The following is a 24,635-nucleotide window of genomic DNA, read 5'->3' on the forward strand; positions in this document are numbered from 1 at the left end:
CTGTCTACAGTGTCTTCAGAAAGTGTTCATACCCCTTTGTTCCACATTTTGTGATGTGACAGCCTGCATTTAAAATTGATCAAATTAATATTTTGTGTCACTGGCCTACACACAAGACCCCATAATGTCAAAGTGGAATTATGTTTTTAGAAATGTGTACAAATTCATACAAATAATGATGTCTTGAGGTCAATAGGTATTTAACCCCTTTGTTATGTCAAGTCTAAATAAGTTCAGGAGTAAAATTGTGTTTAACAAATCACATAATAAGTTGCATGGACTCACTCTGTGTGCAATAATAGTGTTTAACGTGATTTTTGAAAGACTACCTAATTTCTCTACCCAACACATACCATTATCTGTAAGTTCCCTCAGTCGAGCAGTAGATTTCAAACACAGATTCAACCACAAAGACCAGAGAGGTTTTCCAATGCCTCGCAAAGAAGGACACTTATTGGTAGATGGGTAAAAAAAAAAGCAGACATTGAACATTGTGAAATGAGTCAACGTGACCGACCGGCTCAAATCCGTCTTATGTAGCAAAATTTGAAATTCTGTTTTTACATTGGATGAAGTAGAGACTTTGTACACTACATACACTACAGTTGAGGAACAATGGGAATGTAATTGTGCTTTGAAAGTTGATTAACTTGTAACCCCACTTTTGAGAAAAAAAGGCCTTTGAATATGTTGGTACTACTATTGGAGAGCCCTACTTTGTCTACACCCATTCAGCATTGTTCACACCCTCTTAAGCCTTAGCCCCACCCATCTATTTAAGGGTTGATCCAGGCGTTCTGCCCTAACAGCAGTCAAGCACCCAAGCTAACTGGCTAACGTTGGCTAGCTAATAGCTACATTTCCAGACACAAATGAGAGAACACCTCACTCTGACCATGTTACTCCCCCTAGCAGAGCTGGTTAGGCTGTTTTCATAATGAGAGATCACATCACTCTGACCATGTTACTCTCCCTAGCAGAGCAGGTTAGGCTGTTTTCATAATGAGAGAACACCTCACTCTGACCATTTTACTCCCCCTAGCAGAGCTGGTTAGTCTGTTTACATGTTATCCAGAGTGTTGGTGACGGCAACTGTGCTGCTGGCAACAATTAAAACTATTTTGCCAACGTTTTCTGACACCGTCCATATTCAACGGATGTTGAGCGTTTGTAAATTCATCAGTTATTCTGCGCTCTGGCCCACTCAGACGAGAGCGCTCTGGCCCACTCAGACGAGAGGGCTCTGGCCCACTCAGACGAGAGCGCTCTGGCCCACTCAGACGAGAGCGCTCTGGCCCACTCAGACGAGAGCGCTCTGGCCCACTCAGACGAGAGCGCTCTGGCCCACTCAGACGAGAGCGCTCTGGCCCACTCAGACGAGAGGGCTCTGGCCCACTCAGACGAGAGCGTTCTGGCCCACTCAGACGAGAGCGCTCTGGCCCACTCAGACGAGAGCGCTCTGGCCCACTCAGACGAGAGCGCTCTGGCCCACTCAGACGAGAGGGCTCTGGCCCACTCAGACGAGAGCGCTCTGGCCCACTCAGACGAGAACGCTCTGGCCCACTCAGAGGAGAGCGCTCTGGCCCACTCAGAGGAGAGCGCTCTGGCCCACTCAGAGGAGAGCGCTCTGGCCCACTCAGACGAGAGGGTTCTGGCCCACTCAGAGGAGAGCACTCTGGCCCACTCAGACGAGAGCGCTCTGGCCCACTCAGACGAGAGCGCTCTGGCCCACTCAGACGAGAGCGCTCTGGCCCACTCAGACGAGAACGCTCTGGCCCACTCAGAGGAGAGCGCTCTGGCCCACTCAGAGGAGAGCGCTCTGGCCCACTCAGACGAGAGGGTTCTGGCCCACTCAGAGGAGAGCGCTCTGGCCCACTCAGACGAGAGCGCTCTGGCCCACTCAGACGAGAGGGCTCTGGCCCACTCAGAGGAGAGGGCTCTGGCCCACTCAGAGGAGAGCGCTCTGGCCCACTCAGAGGAGAGCGCTCTGGCCCACTCAGAGGAGAGCGCTCTGGCCCACTCAGAGGAGAGGGCTCTGGCCCACTCAGAGGAGAGCGCTCTGGCCCACTCAGACGAGAGCGCTCTGGCCCACTCAGACGAGAGGGTTCTGGCCCACTCAGACGAGAGCGCTCTGGCCCACTCAGACGAGAACGCTCTTGCCCACTCAGACGAGAGGGCTCTGGCCCACTCAGAGGAGAGGGCTCTGGCCCACTCCGAGGAGAGCGCTCTGGCCCACTCAGAGGAGAGCGCTCTGGCCCACTCAGAGGAGAGGGCTCTGGCCCACTCAGAGGAGAGCGCTCTGGCCCACTCAGACGAGAGGGCTCTGGCCCACTCAGACGAGAGCGCTCTGGCCCACTCAGACGAGAACGCTCTTGCCCACTCAGACGAGAGGGCTCTTGCCCACTCAGACGAGAGGGCTCTGGCCCACTCAGACGAGAGCGCTCTGGCCCACTCAGAGGAGAACGCTCTGGCCCACTCAGAGGAGAGCGCTCTGGCCCACTCAGACGAGAACGCTCTGGCCCACTCAGAGGAGAGCGCTCTGGCCCACTCAGACGAGAGGGTTCTGGCCCACTCAGAGGAGAGCGCTCTGGCCCACTCAGACGAGAGCGCTCTGGCCCACTCAGACGAGAGGGCTCTGGCCCACTCAGAGGAGAGGGCTCTGGCCCACTCAGAGGAGAGCGCTCTGGCCCACTCAGAGGAGAGCGCTCTGGCCCACTCAGAGGAGAGCGCTCTGGCCCACTCAGAGGAGAGCGCTCTGGCCCACTCAGAGGAGAGCGCTCTGGCCCACTCAGAGGAGAGCGCTCTGGCCCACTCAGAGGAGAGCGCTCTGGCCCACTCAGACGAGAGGGCTCTGGCCCACTCAGACGAGAGCGCTCTGGCCCACTCAGACGAGAACGCTCTTGCCCACTCAGACGAGAGGGCTCTGGCCCACTCAGAGGAGAGGGCTCTGGCCCACTCAGAGGAGAGCGCTCTGGCCCACTCAGAGGAGAGCGCTCTGGCCCACTCAGAGGAGAGGGCTCTGGCCCACTCAGAGGAGAGCGCTCTGGCCCACTCAGACGAGAGGGCTCTGGCCCACTCAGAGGAGAGCGCTCTGGCCCACTCAGACGAGAACGCTCTTGCCCACTCAGACGAGAACGCTCTTGCCCACTCAGACGAGAGGGCTCTGGCCCACTCAGAGGAGAGGGCTCTGGCCCACTCAGAGGAGAGGGCTCTGGCCCACTCAGACGAGAGCGCTCTGGCCCACTCAGACGAGAGCGCTCTGGCCCACTCAGACGAGAGCGCTCTGGCCCACTCAGACGAGAGGGTTCTGGCCCACTCAGACGAGAGCGCTCTGGCCCACTCAGACGAGAGGGCTCTGGCCCACTCAGACGAGAGCGCTCTGGCCCACTCAGACGAGAACGCTCTGGCCCACTCAGACGAGAGGGCTCTGGCCCACTCAGACGAGAACGCTCTGGCCCACTCAGACGAGAGGGCTCTGAAATCGGAGTAGATAGCCAGAGCGAATTTACCAGGCTAAGTCTATCGACAGTTGTCACACTGACATCATTAACATTCTACTGAAATGGTTACTTGCATAGTGGAGTCTTTTGTAAAGACATGTAGTGAGCTAGCTAGCTAGCTAAACAATGAACCATAATCCCAACTCATGACGTTACTACCCTGCATGAATCTGCAGGTAGCTAATATTTTAATTGTATTTATTATTTTAGCTGGAAATGTGAAAGCTTCCAATGTTTTGAATGGAAAAGGCCATTCAAGAGGGTTAAAAGCCTTTTCGGCATCATCGGCCGCTAAATCTATATCATTTTTTTACATTTACATTTAAGTCATTTAGCAGACGCTCTTATCCAGAGCGACTTACAAGTACATACATTCATACTTTTTTTTGTACTGGCCCCCCGTGGGAATCGAACCCACAACCCTGGCGTTGCAAGCGCCATGCTCTACCAACTGAGCCACACGGGGCCCTTAGCATATTATATTACACTGAAACGTGTTCTTGTATTTGTTTGTGTCTATTTGTAATAAACCTTGTTTGATTGATGCACTATATATACAAAAGTATGTGGACACCCCTTCAAATCACTGGATTCGGCTATTTCAGGCACACCCGTTGCTGAGCACACAGCCACGCAATCTCCATAGACAAACATTGGCAGTAGAGTGGCCTTACTGAAGAGCTCAGTGACTTTCATAGGATGCCACCTTTCCAACAAGTTAGTTTCCCTGCTAAAGCTGCCCTGGTCAACTGTAAGTGCTGTTATTGTGAAGTGTAAAAATCGTCTGTCCTCGGTTGTAACGCTCACTACCGAGTTCCAAACTGCCTCTGGAAGCAACATCAGCACAAGAACTGTTAGTCGGGAGCTTCATGAAATGGGTTTCCGTGGCCGAGCAGCCGCACACAAGCTTAAGATCACCATGTGCAATGCCAAGCGTCGGCTGAAGTGGTGTAAAACTCGTCGCCAATGGACTCTGGAGCAGTGGAAACACGTTCTCTGGAGTGATGAATCTGGGTTTGGGGGGGGGGGCAGGAGAACGCTACCTGCCCGAATGCATAATGCCAACTGTAAAGTTTGGTGGAGGAGGAATAACGGTCTGGACTGTTTTTCATGGTTCGGGCCCCTTAGTTCCAGTGAAGGGAAATCTTAACTCTACAGCACTTAATGAAATTCTAGACGATTCTGTGCTTCTAACTTTGTGGCAACACTTTGGGGAAGGACCTTTCCTGTTTCAGCATGACAATGCCCCGTGCACAAACCGAGGTCCATACAGAAATGGTTTGTCGAGATCAGTGTGGAAGAATTTGACTGGACTGCCAAGAGCCCGGACCTCCACCCCATCGAACACCTTTGGGATGAATTGGAACGCCGACTGCGAGCCAGGCCTAATCTCTTGTGGCTGAATGGGAGCAAGTCCCCCCAGCAATGTTCCCACAATTAGTGGAAAGCCTTCCCAGAAGAGTGGAGGCTGTTATAGCAGCAAAGTGGGGACCAACTCCATATTAATGACTTCCCTGAAGAGTGGAGGCTGTTATAGCAGCAAAGGGAGGACCAACTCCAAATTAATGACTTCCCAGAAGAGTGGTGGCTGTTATAGCAGCAAAGGGGGGGGGGGACCAACTCTATATTAATGACTTCCCAGAAGAGTGGAGGCTGTTGTAGCAGCAAAGGGGGGGGGGGACCAACTCAATATTAATGACTTCCCAGAAGAGTGGTGGCTGTTATAGCAGCAAAGGGGGGGGACCAACTCAATGTTAATGACTTCCCAGAAGAGTGGAGGCTGTTATAGCAGCAAAGGGGGGACCAACTCCATATTAATGACTTTCCTGAAGAGTGGAGGCTGTTATAGCAGCAAAGGGGGGACCAACTCCATATTAATGACTTCCCTGAAGAGTGGAGGCTGTTATAGCAGCAAAGGGAGGACCAACTCCAAATTAATGACTTCCCAGAAGAGTGGTGGCTGTTATAGCAGCAAAGGGGGGGGGGGGACCAACTCTATATTAATGACTTCCCAGAAGAGTGGAGGCTGTTATAGCAGCAAAGGGGGGGGGGGGGGGGGGGGGCAACTCAATATTAATGCCCACGAATTTGGAATGCGATGTTCGACGAGCAGGTGTCCACATACTTTGGTCATGTATTGTATGTATCAAGTCTGGTAAGATTTTCACCATTCTATTAGACGTATGGGTCTGTAATCAGCAGGGGACTCCAGATTTTCACCATTCTATTAGACGTATGGGTCTGTAATCAGCAGGGGACTCCAGATTTTCACCATTCTATTAGACGTATGGGTCTGTAATCAGCAGGGGACTCCAGATTTTCACCATTCTATTAGACGTATGGGTCTGTAATCAGCAGGGGACTCCAGATTTTCACCATTCTATTAGACGTATGGGTCTGTAATCAGCAGGGGACTCCAGATTTTCACCATTCTATTAGACGTATGGGTCTGTAATCAGCAGGGGACTCCAGATTTTCACCATTCTATTAGACGTATGGGTCTGTAATCAGCAGGGGACTCCAGATTTTCACCATTCTATTAGACGTATGGGTCTGTAATCAGCAGGGGACTCCAGATTTTCACCATTCTATTAGACGTATGGGTCTGTAATCAGCAGGGGACTCCAGATTTTCACCATTCTATTAGACGTATGGGTCTGTAATCAGCAGGGGACTCCAGATTTTCACCATTCTATTAGACGTATGGGTCTGTAATCAGCAGGGGACTCCAGATTGTCCTGGTTTTAATATAACTTTAATAACTGTTTGATACATGGAACTAGGAAGCACTTACTTGAGTGATATTTGTGTAAATAGGGGCGCTACTTTGTCCCAAAAATGTTACATAGAAAACCGTCCATTCCTGGTGCTTTTCTCCGCGCCAATGTCTTAACAGTCTGTCTGTCTGTCTGTCTGTCTGTCTGTCTGTCTGTCTGTCTGTCTGTCTGTCTGTCTGTAAACACTTCCACTCTGTTTGTCTGGCTCTGTCTGGCTGTCTGTCTGGCTGTCTGTTTGTCTTTAAACACTTCCACTCTGTTTGTCTGGCTCTGTCTGGCTGTCTGTCTGGCTGTCTGTTTGTCTTTAAACACTTCCTGTCTCCCATTTTCTCCCATTTATCATCTTCCTATTTTCTTTTCCCTCCCTGTCCTCTCTCTCACTCCCTCTCTCTCTCTCCCTCCAACAGGAGTCTTATGTGTGGAAGATGTATCAAGAGAGATGCTGGGACTTCTTCCCTGCTGGAGACTGTTTCAGGAAGACGTATGAGGATCAGCTGGCCTAGTCGGATAAATCCTGTCTGTCTGGGAGAGAGTGAGAGAGAGGGGGGGGGGGGGGGGGGGGAGAGAAGGAGAAAGTTAAGGAAATATAGAAGGTATTAGGGAATAGATGTGTGTTTGAAGGTTGCTCCTGTGTCATATTTCTCTGTGATCTCTTGTCTTGACACGCATGCAGCAATATTCTGATAGACTGAATAAGATGATATGACCAGAGGAGATGAAGAGTCCCAAGGGCTTTTAACCCTGTAAATACACTTCATGGCCTTTTTCTGTGTGGAATATAGATATGCTGTCTAGACTGAATTTAAACACACACACACATACACACACACAGCGCTGCCTCTCTGTCAGTGTGTGTTTCTGTAGAGCTGAATACAGCATAGTGCCTAACTCTCATGGTAAACAAACGTGCTATAATGTCTTAAGTAATGCTCTTTTCCTTAATATTATTATAATCGCTCTTGTTTGAGATTGTATTAATATAAATGTCATTAATGTCCTCATGTAAGAATGCCTTGATTTTTTTTGTATGCCTTTAATTAGCTATTTCTGTAATTGTTGGTGTATTTTCCCCACTGCTTGATAATGATCAGTGGGGGGGGAAGAGCATTTCATAGCAGTGCCGCTTCTGTCCACTAGGGAGCAGTCACACACCCCCAGGTCTCTTCTCTCTCCTCTCTTGTTTTTCTCTAGAGATTTTATAACTGATGTTGATCTCTGGTCATTAGCAGTCACTCTGGAGTGAACAGCGAGGTACATGCTGTAAGGTTAGAGGCAGGTTGTCTGATCCTACAGGACAATATGATGACTTTAGACAATCCTGTCTGTGACCTGTGTGATCTGATGTAGAGATCCTATTGGCTGACACGGACGGCACAGTGTTTCTATTCGCTTCCACAGACCACAACGTGTTCCTATTGGCTACCACAGACCACACAGTGTTCCTATTGGCTATCACAGACCACACAGTGTTCCTATTGGCTACCACAGACCACACAGTGTTCCTATTGGCTACCACAGACCACACAGGGACAAATAAAACACTATGATAATGTCTACATATAGAGGGGATGTCTGGGTTACTTACCTTATACTCATGCACTCCTCCAACTCCTAAAGACATCTCTCCTAAAGACATCTCTCCTAAAGACATCTCTCCTAAAGACATCTCTCCTAAAGACATCTCTCCTAAAGACATCTCTCCTAGACAACTCTTCTAAAGACATCTCTCCTAAAGACATCTCTCCTAAAGACATCTCTCCTAGATACATCTCTCCTAGAGACATCTCTCCTAGAGACAACTCTCCTAAAGACATCTCTCCTAGAGACATCTCTCCTAAAGACATCTCTCCTAAAGACATCTCTCCTATAGACCTCTCCTAAAGACAACTCTCCTAAAGACATCTCTCCTAGAGACAACTCTCCTAAAGACATCTCTCCTAAAGACCTCTCCTAAAGACATCTCTCCTAGAGACAACTCTCCTAGAGACAACTCTCCAAGAGACATCTCTCCTAAATACATCTCTCCTAGAGACATCTCTCCTAAAGACATCTCTCCTAAAGACATCTCTCCTAAAGACATCTCTCCTAAAGACATCTCTCCTAGAGACATCTCTCCTAAAGACATCTCTCCTAAAGACAACTCTCCTAAAGGCATCTCTCCTAGAGACATCTCTCCTAAAGACATCTATCCAAAATACATCTCTCCTAAAGACATCTCTCCTAAAGACATCTCTCCTAAAGACATCTCTCCTAAAGACATCTCTCCTAGAGACATCTCTCCTAAAGACATCTCTCCTAAAGACAACTCTCCTAGAGACATCTCTCCTAGAGACAACTATCCTAAAGACATCTCTCCTAAAGACATCTCTCCTAAAGACATCTCTCCTAAAGACATCTCTCCAAAAGACATCTCTCCTGAAGACATCTCTCCTAGAGACATCTCTCTTAAAGACATCTCTCCTAAAGACAACTCTCCTAAAGACAACTCTCCTAAAGACATCTCTCCTAAAGACATCTCTCCTAGAGACATCTCTCCTAAAGACATCTCTCCTAAAGACATCTCTCCTAGAGACATCTCTCCTAGAGACATCTCTCCTAGAGACATCTCTCCTAAAGACATCTCTCCTAAAGACATCGCTCCTAGAGACAACTATCCTAGAGACGTCTCTCCTAAAGACATCTCTCCTAAAGACATCTCTCCTAGAGACATCTCTCCTAGAGACATCTCTCCTAGAGACATCTCTCCTAAAGACATCTCTCCTAAAGACATCGCTCCTAGAGACAACTATCCTAGAGACGTCTCTCCTAAAGACATCTCTCCTAGAGACATCTCTCCTAAAGACATCTCTCCTAGAGACATCTCTCCTAGAGACCTCTCCTAAAGACATCTCTCCTAAAGACATCTCTCCTAAAGACCTCTCCTAAAGACATCTCTCCTAGAGACATCTCTCCTAAAGACATCGCTCCTAGAGACAACTATCCTAGAGACGTCTCTCCTAAAGACATCTCTCCTAAAGACATCTCTCCTAAAGACATCTCTCCTAGAGACATCTCTCCTAAAGACATCGCTCCTAGAGACATCTCTCCTAGAGACAACTATCCTAAAGACATCTCTCCTAAAGACATCTCTCCTAAAGACATCTCTCCTAGAGACATCTCTCCTAAAGACATCTCTCCTAAAGACATCTCTCCAAAAGACATCTCTCCTAGAGACAACTCTCCTAAAGACACGTCTTATAGCCCCGTCGTATTGACAGTGGGCTGACATGTGTTCTGTACCATCTTAATGCACAGGTAATAGGGCTAATACAGTGATAAGTCATTATTGTATTTATTCATGTCTACTCTACATGTTGGCCGTAGTGTAATAAGGACAGCGCTACTCAGAAGGGCCGGACTAACAAATTACATATTAACATCAAATAAATAACATAAATGTATGTTTTATTTAAGGCCGTCTCAGCTACTTTGTTCACAGTGAATAATATGATACGATGAATAAATAAGGGTTAAAAAGATAACTGAACAGAGATAATGTAACCAGTTTGCAGTCAGAAGATAACCGAACAGAGATAATGTAACCAGTTTGCAGTCAGAAGATAACCGAACAGAGATAATGTAACCAGTTTGCAGTCAGAAGATAACTGAACAGAGATAATGTAACCAGTTTGCAGTCAGAAGATAACCGAACAGAGATAATGTAACCAGTTTGCAGTCAGAAGATAACTGAACAGAGATAATGTAACCAGTTTGCAGTCAGAAGATAATCGAACAGAGATAATGTAACCAGTTTGCAGTCAGAAGATAACTGAACAGAGATAATGTAACCAGTTTGCAGTCAGAAGATAACCGAACAGAGATAATGTAACCAGTTTGCAGTCAGAAGATAACTGAACAGAGATAATGTAACCAGTTTGCAGTCAGAAGATAACCGAACAGAGATAATGTAACCAGTTTGCAGTCAGAAGATAACCGAACAGAGATAATGTAACCAGTTTGCAGTCAGAAGATAACCGAACAGAGATAATGTAACCAGTTTGCAGTCAGAAGATAACCGAACAGAGATAATGTAACCAGTTTGCAGTCAGAAGATAACCGAACAGAGATAATGTAACCAGTTTGCAGTCAGAAGATAACTGAACAGAGATAATGTAACCAGTTTGCAGTCAGAAGATAACCGAACAGAGATAATGTAACCAGTTTGCAGTCAGAAGATAACTGAACAGAGATAATGTAACCAGTTTGCAGTCAGAAGATAACTGAACAGAGATAATGTAACCCGTTTGCAGTCAGAAGATAACTGAACAGAGATAATGTAACCAGTTTGCAGTCAGAAGATAACTGAACAGAGATAATGTAACCAGTTTCCAGTCAGAAGATAACTGAACAGAGATAATGTAACCCGTTTGCAGTCAGAAGATAACTGAACAGAGATAATGTAACCAGTTTGCAGTCAGAAGATAACCGAACAGAGATAATGTAACCCGTTTGCAGTCAGAAGATAACTGAACAGAGATAATGTATCCAGTTTGCAGTCAGAAGATAACTGAACAGAGATAATGTAACCAGTTTCCAGTCAGAAGATAACTGAACAGAGATAATGTAACCCGTTTGCAGTCAGAAGATAACTGAACAGAGATAATGTAACCAGTTTGCAGTCAGAAGATAACTGAACCGCTTTTGTGTTTCTTCTTCGCAGGTTAGAATATCATGGTTATTTTTTTAGGAAATATGTGCATATTATTAAATTTTTCTCTGGAAGTAAAACCTCACGCGTGATGTCAGACAGGTCTAGAATAAGAAAACAGATGGAAAAACATTATACACCATCACACACACACACAGGCTAACTCATACACACTCTATCCACGTTGAGTAATGTCCTTACTAACTAGTGCTAGGAGGAGACGTGGCTCCTGGAGTGTGTCAACACAGCGGTGTGTGTGTGTGTGTGTGTGTGTGTGTGTGTGTGTGTGTGTGTGTGTGTGTGTGTGTGTGTGTGTGTGTGTGTGTGTGTGTGTGTGTGTGTGTGTGTGTGTGTGTGTGTGTGTGTGTGTGTGTGTGTGTGTGTGTGTGTGTGTGTGTAATTCACATGCAGGTGGATAACTGTATGTGTGGTGATCCACGGAGGGCTGTGATGATGTATTAGTACTGAGATCACCTGTTGACTATAAGTATGCTGACCTGTTGACTCCTATTGACTATAAGAGTCTTGACCTGTTGACTCCTGTTGACTACTGGAATGTTAACCTGTTGGCCCCTTGACTATTAGAATGTTGACTATTAGAATGTTGACCTGTTGACTATTAGAATGCTGACCTGTTGACTATTAGAATGTTGACCTGTTGACTCCTATTGACTATAAGAGTCTTGACCTGTTGACTCCTGTTGACTACTGGAATGTTAACCTGTTGGCCCCTTGACTATTAGAATGTTGACTATTAGAATGTTGACCTGTTGACTCCTGTTGACTATTAGAATGTTGACCTGTTGACTATTAAACTGTTGACTATTAGAATGTTGACCTGTTGACTATTAGAATGTTGACCTGTTGACTATTAGAATGTTGACCTGTTGACTATTAGAATGTTGACCTGTTGACTCCTGTTGACTATTAAACTGTTGACCTATTGACTTCTGTTGACTATTAGAATGTTGACCTGTTCACTATTAGAATGTTGACCTGTTGACTATTAAACTGTTGACTATTAGAATGTTGACCTGTTGACTATTAGAATGTTGACCTGTTGACTATTAGAATGTTGACCTGTTGACTATTAGAATGTTGACCTGTTGACTATTAGAATGTTGACCTGTTGACTATTAAACTGTTGACTATTAGAATGTTGACCTGTTGACTATTAAACTGTTGACTATTAGAATGTTGACCTGTTGACTATTAAACTGTTGACTATTAGAATGTTGACCTGTTGACTATTAGAATGTTGACCTGTTGACTATTAGAATGTTGACCTGTTGACTATTAGAATGTTGACCTGTTGACTATTAAACTGTTGACTATTAGAATGTTGACCTGTTGACTATTAGAATGTTGACCTGTTGACTATTAGAATGTTGACTATTAGAATGTTGACTATTAGAATGTTGACCTGTTGACTATTAGAATGTTGACCTGTTGACTATTAGAATGTTGACCTGTTGACTAGTAGAATGTTGTTGCCTGACTGAATCCTGTGGTTCAATACAAGATTAATAAATTGAACAGATTATTTTAAGATGAATTGGCAAATCCTTCCTCGTCTGTGTGTGTGTGTGTGTGTGTGTGTGTGTCTGTGTGTGTGTGTGTGTGTGTGTGTGTGTGTGTGTGTGTGTGTGTGTGTGTGTGTGTGTGTGTGTGTGTGTGTGTGTGTGTGTGTTTTGTGTGTGTCTGCTGTATGTATATGTGTGTGTTTTATGTGTGTGTCTCCTGTGTGTGTGTTTTGTGTGTGTCTGCTGTATGTCTGTGTGTGTGTTTTGTGTGTGTGTTATGTGTGTGGGTGTGTGTGTGTGTGTGTCTGCTGTGTGTATGTGTGTGTGTTTTGTGTGTGTCTGCTGTGTGTGTGTTTTGTGTGTGCATGAGGGGTGTGTTCTCTTTAAGAAGGGAAACCTATGTTTATGTTATATTAATGATTAACTATTATCAATCATTAATCTGTTATTCCATTCATGGTTCTAGTGGCTAATATCAACGCTCCCTCCTCCACCCGTCTAATGAGGTTATAGTGCAGTTTCTCCTTCTAGCGCAGAGCAGATGGTGCGGAGAAGGTAAAGGAAGGGGAGATACTTAACAGGTTCTCCTTCAAGCTCAGAGCAGATGGGGCGGAGAAGGTAAAGGAAGGGGAGATCCTTACCAGTTTCTCCTTCTAGCTCAGAGCAGATGGGGCGGAGAAGATAAAGGAAGGGGAGATACTTAACAGTTTCTCCTTCTAGCTCAGAGCAGATGGGGCGGAGAAGATAAAGGAAGGAGAGATACTGAACAGTTTCTCCTTCAAGCGCAAAGCAGATGGGGCGGAGAAGATAAAGGAAGGGGAGATACTGAACAGTTTTTACTTCTTGTCAACTACCTGACCCAAAAGTAAATCCAACCTAGAGCGGGATTGAGGTCAATTCCATTTCAAATCCAGTCAATTCAGGAAGTACACTGAAATTCAAATTCTTTCCAATGGTTTTCAATGAAGAAAATGAGGAATTGGAATTTGGTTTCCATTCTGAATTCACCCAAACCCTGACCACGAGGCCTTGGCAATACTCCATGGTGTCACTATTGCACTATAAGTGTCAGGGTTGAGTATTTGCTAACACGATGCTCAGTTAATCCCTATTTATTCCTCAACCATTGTTTTGGCAGAGGTTTATCTTCATTAAATAACACAATTACATCATGAAACAATTACAAGATCCAACAACTCATAAAACGTCACTGGACACACCCATGTTTCACTAACAGAGGATACGTACAGTATTGTTACAGCCCACGCAACAATACTGCAGGAAGTCTCCATAGCAGCTCTGATCCCATTGAAGTGATAGCAGAAGGTGTCATTGCCTTTCTATAGGCCTCCAGACTGTTGTAGACCAGACTGTTGTAGACCAGACTGTTGTAGACCTCCAGACTGTTGTAGACCAGACTGTTGTAGACCAGACTGTTGTAGACCAGACTGTTGTAGACCAGACTGTTGTGGACCAGACTGTTGTAGACCAGACTGTTGTAGACCAGACTGTTGTAGACCAGACTGTTATAGACCACACTGTTGTAGACCAGACTGTTGAGACTGTTGTAGACCAGACTGTTGTAGACCAGACTGTTGTAGACCAGACTGTTGTAGACCTCCAGACTGTTGTAGACCAGACTGTTGTAGACCAGACTGTTGTAGACTTCTATACTGTTGTAGACTTCTATACTGTTGTAGACTTCTATACTGTTGTAGACCAGACTGTTGTAGACCAGACTGTTGTAGACCAGACTGTTGTAGACCAGACTGTTGTAGACCAGACTGTTGTAGACCTCCAGACTGTTGTAGACCAGCCTGTTGTAGACCAGACTGTTGTAGACCAGACTGTTGTAGACTTCTATACTCTTGTACTCCAGACTGTTGTAGACCCGACTGTTGTAGACCTCCAGACTGTTGTAGATCAGACTGTTGTAGTCTCCAGACTGTTGTAGACCAGACTGTTGTAGACCAGACTGTTGTAGACCAGACTGTTGTAGACCAGACTGTTGTAGACCAGACTGTTGTAGACCAGACTGTTGTGGACCAGACTGTTGTAGATCAGACTGTTGTAGACCTCCAGACTGTTGTAGACCAGACTGTTGTAGACCTCCAGACTGTTGTAGATCAGACTGTTGTAGACCTCCAGACTGTTGTAGACCAGACTGTTGTAGACCAGACTGTTGTAGACCTCCAGACTGTTGTAGACCAGACTGTTGTGGACCAGACTGTTGTTGACCAGTCTGTTGTAGACCAGACTGTTGTAGACCAGACTGTTGTAGACCAGACTGTTGTAGACCAGACTGTTGTAGACCTCCAGACTGTTGTAGACCTCCAGACTGTTGTAGACCAGACTGTTGTAGACCAGACTGTTGTAGACCTCCAGACTGTTGTAGACCAGACTGTTGTGGACCAGACTGTTGTGGACCAGACTGTTGTAGACCAGACTGTTGTAGACCAGACTGTTGTAGACCACACTGTTGTAGACCCCCAGACTGTTGTAGACCAGACTGTTGTAGACCCCCAGACTGTTGTAGACCAGACTGTTGTAGACCTCCAGACTGTTGTAGACCAGTCTGTTGTAGACCAGACTGTTGTAGACCAGACTGTTGTAGACCAGACTGTTGTAGACCACACTGTTGTAGACCAGACTGTTGAGACTGTTGTAGACCAGACTGTTATAGACCACACTGTTGTAGACCAGACTGTTGTAGACCAGACTGTTGTAGACCAGACTGTTGTAGACCCCCAGACTGTTGTAGACCAGACTGTTGTAGACCCCCAGACTGTTGTAGACCAGACTGTTGTAGACCTCCAGACTGTTGTAGACCAGACTGTTGTAGACCAGACTGTTGTAGACCAGACTGTTGTAGACCAGACTGTTGTAGACCAGACTGTTGTGGACCAGACTGTTGTAGACCAGACTGTTGTAGACCCCCAGACTGTTGTAGACCAGACTGTTGTAGACCCCCAGACTGTTGTAGACCAGACTGTTGTAGACCAGACTGTTGTAGACCAGACTGTTGTAGACCATACTGTTGTAGACTTCTATACTGTTGTAGACCAGACTGTTGTAGACCAGACTGTTGTAGACCATACTGTTGTAGACTTCTATACTGTTGTAGACCAGACTGTTGTAGACCATACTGTTGTAGACTTCTATACTGTTGTAGACCAGACTGTTGTAGACCAGACTGTTGTAGACCAGACTGTTGTAGACCAGACTGTTGTAGACCAGACTGTTGTAGACCAGACTGTTGTAGACTTCTATACTCTTGTACTCCAGACTGTTCTAGATCAGACTGTTGTAGACCTCCAGACTGTTGTAGACCTCCAGACTGTTGTAGACCAGACTGTTGTAGACCAGTCTGTTGTAGACCAGACTGTTGTAGACCAGACTGTTGTAGACCAGACTGTTGTAGACCAGACGGTTGTAGACCAGTCTGTTGAGACTGTTGTAGACCAGACTGTTGTAGACCAGACTGTTGTAGACCAGACTATTGTAGACCAGACTGTTATAGACCAGACTGTTGTAGACCAGACTGTTGTAGACCAGACTGTTGTAGACCAGACTGTTGTAGACCAGACTGTTGTAGACCACACTGTTGTAGACCAGACTGTTGTAGACCAGACTGTTGTAGACCAGACTGTTGTGGACCAGACTGTTATAGACCAGACTGTTGTAGACCAGTCTGTTGAGACTGTTGTAGACCAGACTGTTGTAGACCAGACTGTTGTAGACTTCTATACTGTTGTAGACCAGACTGTTGTAGATCAGACTGTTGTAGACTTCTATACTGTTGTAGACCAGACTGTTGTGGACCAGACTGTTGTAGACCAGACTGTTGTAGACCAGACTGTTGTAGACCAGACTGTTGTGGACCAGACTGTTGTAGACCAGACTGTTGTAGACCTCCAGACTGTTGTAGACCAGACTGTTGTGGACCAGACTGTTGTGGACCAGACTGTTGTAGACCAGACTGTTGTAGACCAGACTGTTGTAGACTTCTATACTCTTGTACTCCAGACTGTTGTAGACCCGACTGTTGTAGACCTCCAGACTGTTGTAGATCAGACTGTTGTAGACCTCCAGACTGTTGTAGACCAGACTGTTGTAGACCAGACTGTTGTAGACCAGACTGTTGTGGACCAGACTGTTGTAGACCAGACTGTTGTGGACCAGACTGTTGTTGACCAGACTGTTGTAGACCTCCAGACTGTTGTAGACCTCCAGACTGTTGTAGACCTCCAGACTGTTGTAGACCTCCAGACTGTTGTAGACCAGACTATTGTAGACCAGACTGTTGTAGACCAGACTGTTGTAGACCAGACTGTTGTAGACCAGACTGTTGTAGACCAGACTGTTGTGGACCAGACTGTTGTAGACCAGACTGTTGTGGACCAGACTGTTGTGGACCAGACTGTTGTTGGCCAGACTGTTGTAGACCTCCAGACTGTTGTAGACCTCCAGACTGTTGTAGACCTCCAGACTGTTGTAGACCAGACTATTGTAGACCAGACTGTTGTAGACCAGACTGTTGTAGACCAGACTGTTGTAGACCCCCATACTGTTGTAGACCCCCATACTGTTGTAGACCCCCATACTGTTGTAGACCATACTGTTGTAGACCAGACTGTTGTAGACCCCCAGACTGTTGTAGACCTCCAGACTGTTGTAGACCATACTGTTGTAGACCAGACTGTTGTAGACCAGACTGTTGTAGACCAGACTGTTGTAGACCAGACTGTTGTAGACCAGACTGTTGTAGACCCCCAGACTGTTGTAGACCAGACTGTTGTAGACCAGACTGTTGTAGACCAGACTGTTGTAGACCTCCAGACTGTTGTAGACCTCCAGACTGTTGTAGACCCCCAGACTGTTGTAGACCAGACTGTTGTAGACCAGACTGTTGTGGACCAGACTGTTATAGACCACACTGTTGTAGACCAGACTGTTGTAGACTTCTATACTGTTGTAGACCAGACTGTTGTAGACCAGACTGTTGTAGACCCCCAGACTGTTGTAGACCAGACTGTTGTAGACCAGACTGTTGTAGACCAGACTGTTGTAGACCAGACTGTTGTAGACCAGACTGTTGTAGACCTCCAGACCGTTGTAGACCAGACTGTTGTAGACCAGACTGTTGTAGACCAGACTGTTGTAGACCAGACTGTTGTAGACCAGACTGTTGTAGACCAGACTGTTGTAGACCAGACTGTTGTAGACCAGACTGTTGTAGACCAGACTGTTGTAGACCCCCAGACTGTTGTAGACCAGACTGTTGTAGACCAGACTGTTGTAGACCAGACTGTTGTAGACCAGACTGTTGTAGACCAGACTGTTGTAGACCAGACTGTTGTAGACCAGACTGTCTACAGAAAGCAAACTGTTGAGACTCCTTCGGTACACAAACGTCACTTATCTACCATTTACTATCATTCAAATGTGTGTACACAGTTGCACACACACACACACACACACACACACACACACACACACACACACACACACACACACACACACACACACACACACACACACACACACACACACGCCATCTTTTGTCTGACTGGACCACTCATCCTGTCCTGTGATAAGGTTGACAATGTGAAACTGATTACACGTAGCCTGGTTTCTGGTTCCTGTCCAACATCATTAGTCAAGTAGCCTGCCCTATCTGGCCCTACCCCACTCCTAGCCCTTTCTCTAACCCTGTCTAACCCTGACTCTCACCTGACTCCTCGCCCCTCCCCTCCCATGGTTCTGAGTCTCTATAAGACCAGCCGTCCAGCAGCGACCGTTTCCTGTTCTCTCTCCTCCGTCTCTCCGTCTGTCTGTCTGTGGATCTCTGAGTGACAGCCATCATGTTCGTTGCTCCACCTGGCTACCAGCCCGTCTACAACCCTGTGAGTAACATGTCTCCTTGTCTAGTGTATACAGATATCATAGATATTGTCTACCATTCTTCAGGGTAGGGGTCAATTCAATTTCAATTCCAGTCAATTCAGGAGGTACACTGAAATTCCAATTTCAATTCTCTTTCTGAATTGACTGAGGCCCAACCATTGGCTGTCTGTATGTACCTACAATCTTCATTTACTTCCTTTTCAAACTTTTACTCTACCTACTTAAAAAAGTTCCCAGACTGCCTTGCATCTATAATTGTGTATAGTTGTTAAATGGTTATTATTTCCCAGACTGCCTTGCATCTCTACTTGTGTATAGTTGTTAAACGGTTATTATTTCCCAGACTGCCTTGCATCTATAATTGTGTATAGTTGTTAAACGTTTATTACTTCCCAGACTGCCTTGCATCTCTACTTGTGTATAGTTGTTAAACGGTTATTACTGTGTGTCGTGTGCAGAGTATCCCCTATGTGGGGCCGATCTACGGCGGGCTGAGATCAGGGATGTCTATTTACATCCAGGGAGTCATCCCTCACAAGATCACCAGGTGAGACTCAGCCTCTGAGAATTGGAATTATGCTACACATTATCAGACTGTAACTTTTGAAGGTCAACAACAAAGTGAAATCCTTTACACATTCTTCATTTGTGGGATCTGTATCAACGACGATGTGCTGGACACAAAAAATTATATTCGTCTTCGACTTATTGTTTTCTGTGAATGAGTATTTTATGAATTACAACAACAAAAAAGACCTAGTACGGCATCAATGCTTGGTGGGTTGAGTATTCCAAAACAACCAGGTGATCTTGGAGAGGAATATTTCCAGACCACTAATAGGTGCTGAGGGGTGAATCCAAGTCCAGGCACTTCGTGTGGGTTTGAAAGTTAAAAAGCATTCAATGTGTGGGCTAGTCACAAGGTCACTATTAAAACGCTCCAGAACGTAACGGCTAACGCCTTCGTCAGATAAAAATGTGATGGAGATATAGCCTTGACACACCTGTGTCACATGATCACAGGTAATGATATAGCCCTGACACACCTGTGTCACATGACCACAGGTAATTATATAGCCTTGACACACCTGCGTCACATTATCACAGGTAATTATATAGCCCTGACACACCTGTGTCACATGATCACAGGTAATTATATAGCCTTGACACACCTGCGTCACATTATCACAGGTAATTATATAGCCCTGACACACCTGTGTCACATGATCACAGGTAATTATATAGCTTTGACACACCTGTGTCACATGATCACAGGTAATTATATAGCCCTGACACACCTGTGTCACATGATCACAGGTAATTATATAGCCCTGACACACCTGTGTCACATGATCACAGGTGTGTCAAGGCTATATAATTACCTGTGATCAACTGACACAGGTGTGTCAAAGCTATATAATTACCTGTGATCATGTGATACAGTGAAATGCTGAATACAACAGGTGTAGTAGACCTTACAGTGAAATGCTGAATACAACAGGTGTAGTAGACCTCACAGTGAAATGCTGAATACAACAGGTGTAGTAGACCTCACAGTGTAATGTTCACTTACAAGCCCTTAACCAACAATGCCGTTTCAACAAAAATAAGTGGTAAGAAAGTTTTTACTAAAATAAACTGAAGTAAAAAAATAAATACAAAATAAATACAAAAATACAAATAAAGAAGAAAAATAGAAATATTACAAATAAAAAATAATTAAGGAGCAAGAATAAAAGAACAGGAATAAGGCTATATACAGGGTGTACCGGTACAGAGTCAATATGGAGGCTATATACAGGGGGTACCGGTACAGAGTCAACCAGGGGGGTACCGGTACCGGTACCGGTACAGAGTCAACCAGTACAGAGTCAATGTGGAGGCTATATACAGGGTGTTCTGGTACAGAGTCAATGTGGAGGCTATATACAGGGGGTACCGGTACAGAGTCAATGTGATGGGGCACAGGTTAGTCGAGGTGACTGAAGTAATATGTACATGTAGGTAGAGGTAAAGTGACTATGCATAGATAATAAACAGAGAGTAGCAGCAGAGTAAAAATGGAGGTGAGGACCAAATAGTCCGGGTAGCCATTTGATTAGCTGTTCAGGAGTATTATGGCTTGGGAGTAGAAGCTGTTTAGAAGCCTTTTGGACCTAGACTTGGCGCTCCGGTACCGCTTACCATGTGGTAGCAGAAAGAACAGTCTATGACTAGGGTGTTTGGAGTCTTTGGAAATTTTTAGGGCCTTCCTCTGACACCGCCTGGTATAGGGGTCCTGGATGCCAGAAAGCTTGGCCCCAGTGATGTACTGGGCCGTACGCACTACCCTCTGTAGTGCCTTGCGGTCGGAACTCGAGCAGTTGCCATACCAGGCGATGAGCCAGGATGCTCTCGATGGTGCAGCTGTGGAATCCATTCACTTGACAGGTGTGGCATATCAAGAAGCTGATTAAACAGCATGATCATTACACAGGTGCACCTTGTGTTGGGGACAATAAAAGACGACTCTACATTGTGCAGTTTTGTGTCACAACAGAGTTTTGAGGGAGTTGGCATGTTGATTTTGGCAGTACGTCCACCAGAGCTGTTGCCAGAGAAATGAATGTTCATTTCTCAACCATAAGCAGCCTCCAATGTCGTTTTAGATCATTTGGAAGTACATCCAACCAGCCTCACAACCACAGACCACGTGCAACCACACCAGCCCAGGGCCACACCCGGCTTCTTCCCCTGCGGGGAAGGGTCTTGACATGACTGAAATTCAGAGTCATAACAGACTTCAGTTGGCAAATGTTCACCTTCGATGGCCACTGGCACGCTGGAGAAGTGTGCTCTTCACAGATGAATCCCGGTTTCAACTGTACTGGAGAGATGGCAGACAGCGTGTACGGCGTCGTGTGGGTGAGCGGTTTGCTGATGTCAACGTTGTGAACAGAGTGTCCCATGGTGGCGGTGGGGTTATGGTATTGGGCAGGCATAAGCTACAGACAATGAACACAAGTGCATTTTATCAATGGCAATTTGAATGCACAGAGATACCGTGACAAGATCCTGAGGCCCATTGTCGTACCATTCATCCGCCGCATCACCTCATGTTTCATCATTACAATGCACGGCCCCATGTCGCAAGGATCTGTACTCAATTCCTGGAATCTGAAAATGTCTCAGTTCTTCCATGGCCTGCCTACCCACCAGACATGTCACCCATTGAGCATGTTTGGGAAGCTCTGGATCGACGTGTACGACAGCGTGTTCCAGTTCCCACTAATATCCAGCAACTTCGCAAAGCCGTTGAAGAAGAGGAGTGGGACAACATTCCCCAGGCCACAATCAACAGCCTGATCAACTTAATGCAAAGGAGATGTGTCTCGCTGCATGAGGCAAATAGTGATCACACCAGATACTGACTGGCCTTCTGATCCATACCCTTACCTTTTCTTTGTGACCAACAGGACCTAATGAATGTATTTCAATTGACTGCTTTCCTTACACGAACTGTAAACTCAGTAAAATCTTATGAAATTGTTACGTTTATATTTTTTTGTTCAGTGTGGATGTGGTTTTGTTTATGATGCGAATCTGCTGCAGTGGTATACCAAGTTACAATGACTAATGTACGTTGAAAGAACATTCTCTGCCTCAGCCTGCTGAACCTGTTACAATAAGGAAGTTTATCCTTGTGCTATCAGAGAGAGGGGGCAGGGCAAAGGCATACACACGTTTATCAGAAGCGCTGAAACGACCTCTACTGAAACGACCTCTACTTTTAACACAGTGAAAACATATATTTTTTTAAAGTAACAGTTAAATCATAGTGTAAGAGCAGGTGAGCTGGTTTGATTCTTTCTGGCAATTTTCTGGTATTTCGTGGTGGATTAATTAAATGGCTCTGGAGTTCTGTCTGGTCAGCTCTAATGGTTAGGAAAAACTCCAGACCCTACTGGTGTTACCAGTGTTACCTGTGTTACCAGCGTAACCTGTGTTACCAGTGTTACCTGTGTTACCTGTGTTACCAGTGTTACCAGTGTTACCTGTGTTACCAGCGTAACCTGTGTTACCAGTGTTACCTGTGTTACCTGTGTTAGCTGTGTTACCAGTGTTGCCAGTGTTACCAGTGTTACCTGTGTTAGTTGTGTTAGTTGTGTTACCTGTGTTACCAGTGTTACCAGTGTTACCAGTGTTACCTGTGTTAGTTGTGTTACCTGTGTTAGTTGTGTTACCTGTGTTAGTTGTGTTACCAGTGTTAGTTGTGTTTACCAGTGTTACCTGTGTTACCAGTGTTAGCTGTGTTACCTGTGTTACCAGTGTTACCAGTGTTACCTGTGTTAGCTGTGTTAGCTGTGTTACCTGTGTTACCTGTGTTACCTGTGTAACCAGTGTTACCAGTGTTACCAGTGTTACCAGTGTTACCTGTGTTACCTGTGTACAATCTGTGTTACCTGTGTTAGGTGTGTTAGTTGTGTTAGTTGTGTTACCAGTGTTACCAGTGTTACCAGTGTTACCAGTGTTACCTGTGTTAGCTGTGTTAGCTGTGTTACCTGTGTTACCTGTGTTACCAGTGTTACCAGTGTTACCTGTGTTACCTGTGTACAATCTGTGTTACCTGTGTTAGGTGTGTTAGTTGTGTTAGTTGTGTTACCTGTGTTACCTGTGTTACCAGTGTTACCTGTATTACCAGTGTTACCTGTATTACCTGTATTACCAGTGTAACCTGTGTTACCTGTGTTAGCTGTGTTAGCTGTGTTACCAGTGTTACCAGTGTTACCAGTGTTAGTTGTGTTACCTGTGTTACCAGTGTTACCCGTGTTACCCGTGTTAGTTGTGTTACCCGTGTTAGTTATGTTAACAGTGTTACCTGTGTTACCTGTGTTACCTGTGTTACCTGTGTTACCTGTGTTACCTGTGTTACCAGTGTTAGCAGTGTTACCAGTGTTACCAGTTTTAGCTGTATTACCAGTGTTACCAGTGTTAGCAGTGTTACCTGTGTTACCAGCGTAACCTGTGTTACCAGTGTTACCTGTGTTACCCGTGTTACCTGTGTTAGCTGTGTTACCAGTGTTACCGGTGTTACCTGTGTTACCAGTGTTACCTGTGTTGCCTGTGTTAGTTGTGTTACCTGTGTTACCAGCGTAACCTGTGTTACCAGTGTTACCTGTGTTACCTGTGTTACCCGTGTTACCTGTGTTAGCTGTGTTACCAGTGTTACCAGTGTTACCAGTGTTAGCAGTGTTACCTGTGTTACCAGCGTAACCTGTGTTACCAGTGTTACCTGTGTTACCCGTGTTACCTGTGTTAGCTGTGTTACCAGTGTTACCTGTGTTACCTGTGTTACCAGTGTTACCTGTGTTACCTGTGTTAGCTGTGTTACCTGTGTTACCAGCGTAACCTGTGTTACCAGTGTTACCTGTGTTACCTGTGTTACCCGTGTTACCTGTGTTAGCTGTGTTACCCGTGTTACCTGTGTTACCAGTGTTACCAGTGTTACCAGTGTTACCTGTGTTACCAGTGTTACTAGTGTTACCAGTGTTAGCTGTGTTAGCTGTGTTACCAGTGTTACCAGTGTTAGCTGTGTTAGCTGTGTTAGCTGTGTTACCAGTGTTACCAGTGTTAGCAGTGTTAGCAGTGTTACCAGTGTTAGCTGTTTTACCAGTGTTAGCTGTGTTACCCGTGTTACCTGTGTACAATCTGTTCATTTTATGTTCTCTCTAACACCCCCTCTAGGTTCAACATTAACCTGCAGTGTGGGGAATTTGACGGCAATGATATCGGCTTTCACTTCAGCCCTCGTTTCGACGGATGGGACAAGGTGGTGTTCAACAGCTTCCAGGACGGGCAATGGGGTTCAGAGGAGAAGACCCACCACATGCCTTTTAGCAAGGGAGACGCCTTCGAGATGGTTATCATCATCAACCAGGAGGGTTACCAGGTCAGATATAGAGATACTGTATATAGATAGAGATACTGTGTATATAGATATATATATACTTTATAGATATTGTATAGATATAGATACTCTATATAGAGATACTGTATATATATGAGATACTGTATATATATATATACTGTATAGATATAGTAATAGATACTGTATATATATAGTGATAGATACTGTATAGATACTGTATAGATAGAGATAGTGTTTAGATATAGATACTGTGTAGGTATAGATACTGTATGGGTTAGGGTTAGACCATAGTTGTGTATGGGTTAGGGTTAGACCATAGTTGTGTATGGGTTA

At 45.4% G+C, this 24,635-nt stretch overlaps 1 protein-coding gene and 1 non-coding gene across 2 annotated transcripts in view; one reads left to right on the forward strand and one right to left on the reverse strand.

The window, feature by feature from the left end:
• Positions 1–9,729, forward strand: part of ryr1b (ryanodine receptor 1b (skeletal)) — a gene marked incomplete in the record, with an annotated part of 337,334 nt that extends 327,605 nt beyond the window's left edge. Inside the window, 1 exon segment of the mRNA XM_055895181.1 lies at positions 6,685–9,729. Coding sequence (XP_055751156.1) covers positions 6,685–6,780 — 96 coding nt within the window.
• trnaa-ugc (transfer RNA alanine (anticodon UGC)) lies at positions 3,893–3,968 on the reverse strand. Its single transcript has one exon. It is a non-coding gene; the product is annotated as a tRNA-Ala (tRNA).
• Positions 9,730–24,635: the final 14,906 nt, after the last annotated feature.

This window comes from Salvelinus fontinalis, chromosome 33, assembly GCF_029448725.1.
Source record: "Salvelinus fontinalis isolate EN_2023a chromosome 33, ASM2944872v1, whole genome shotgun sequence".
NCBI lineage: Eukaryota > Metazoa > Chordata > Actinopteri > Salmoniformes > Salmonidae > Salvelinus > Salvelinus fontinalis.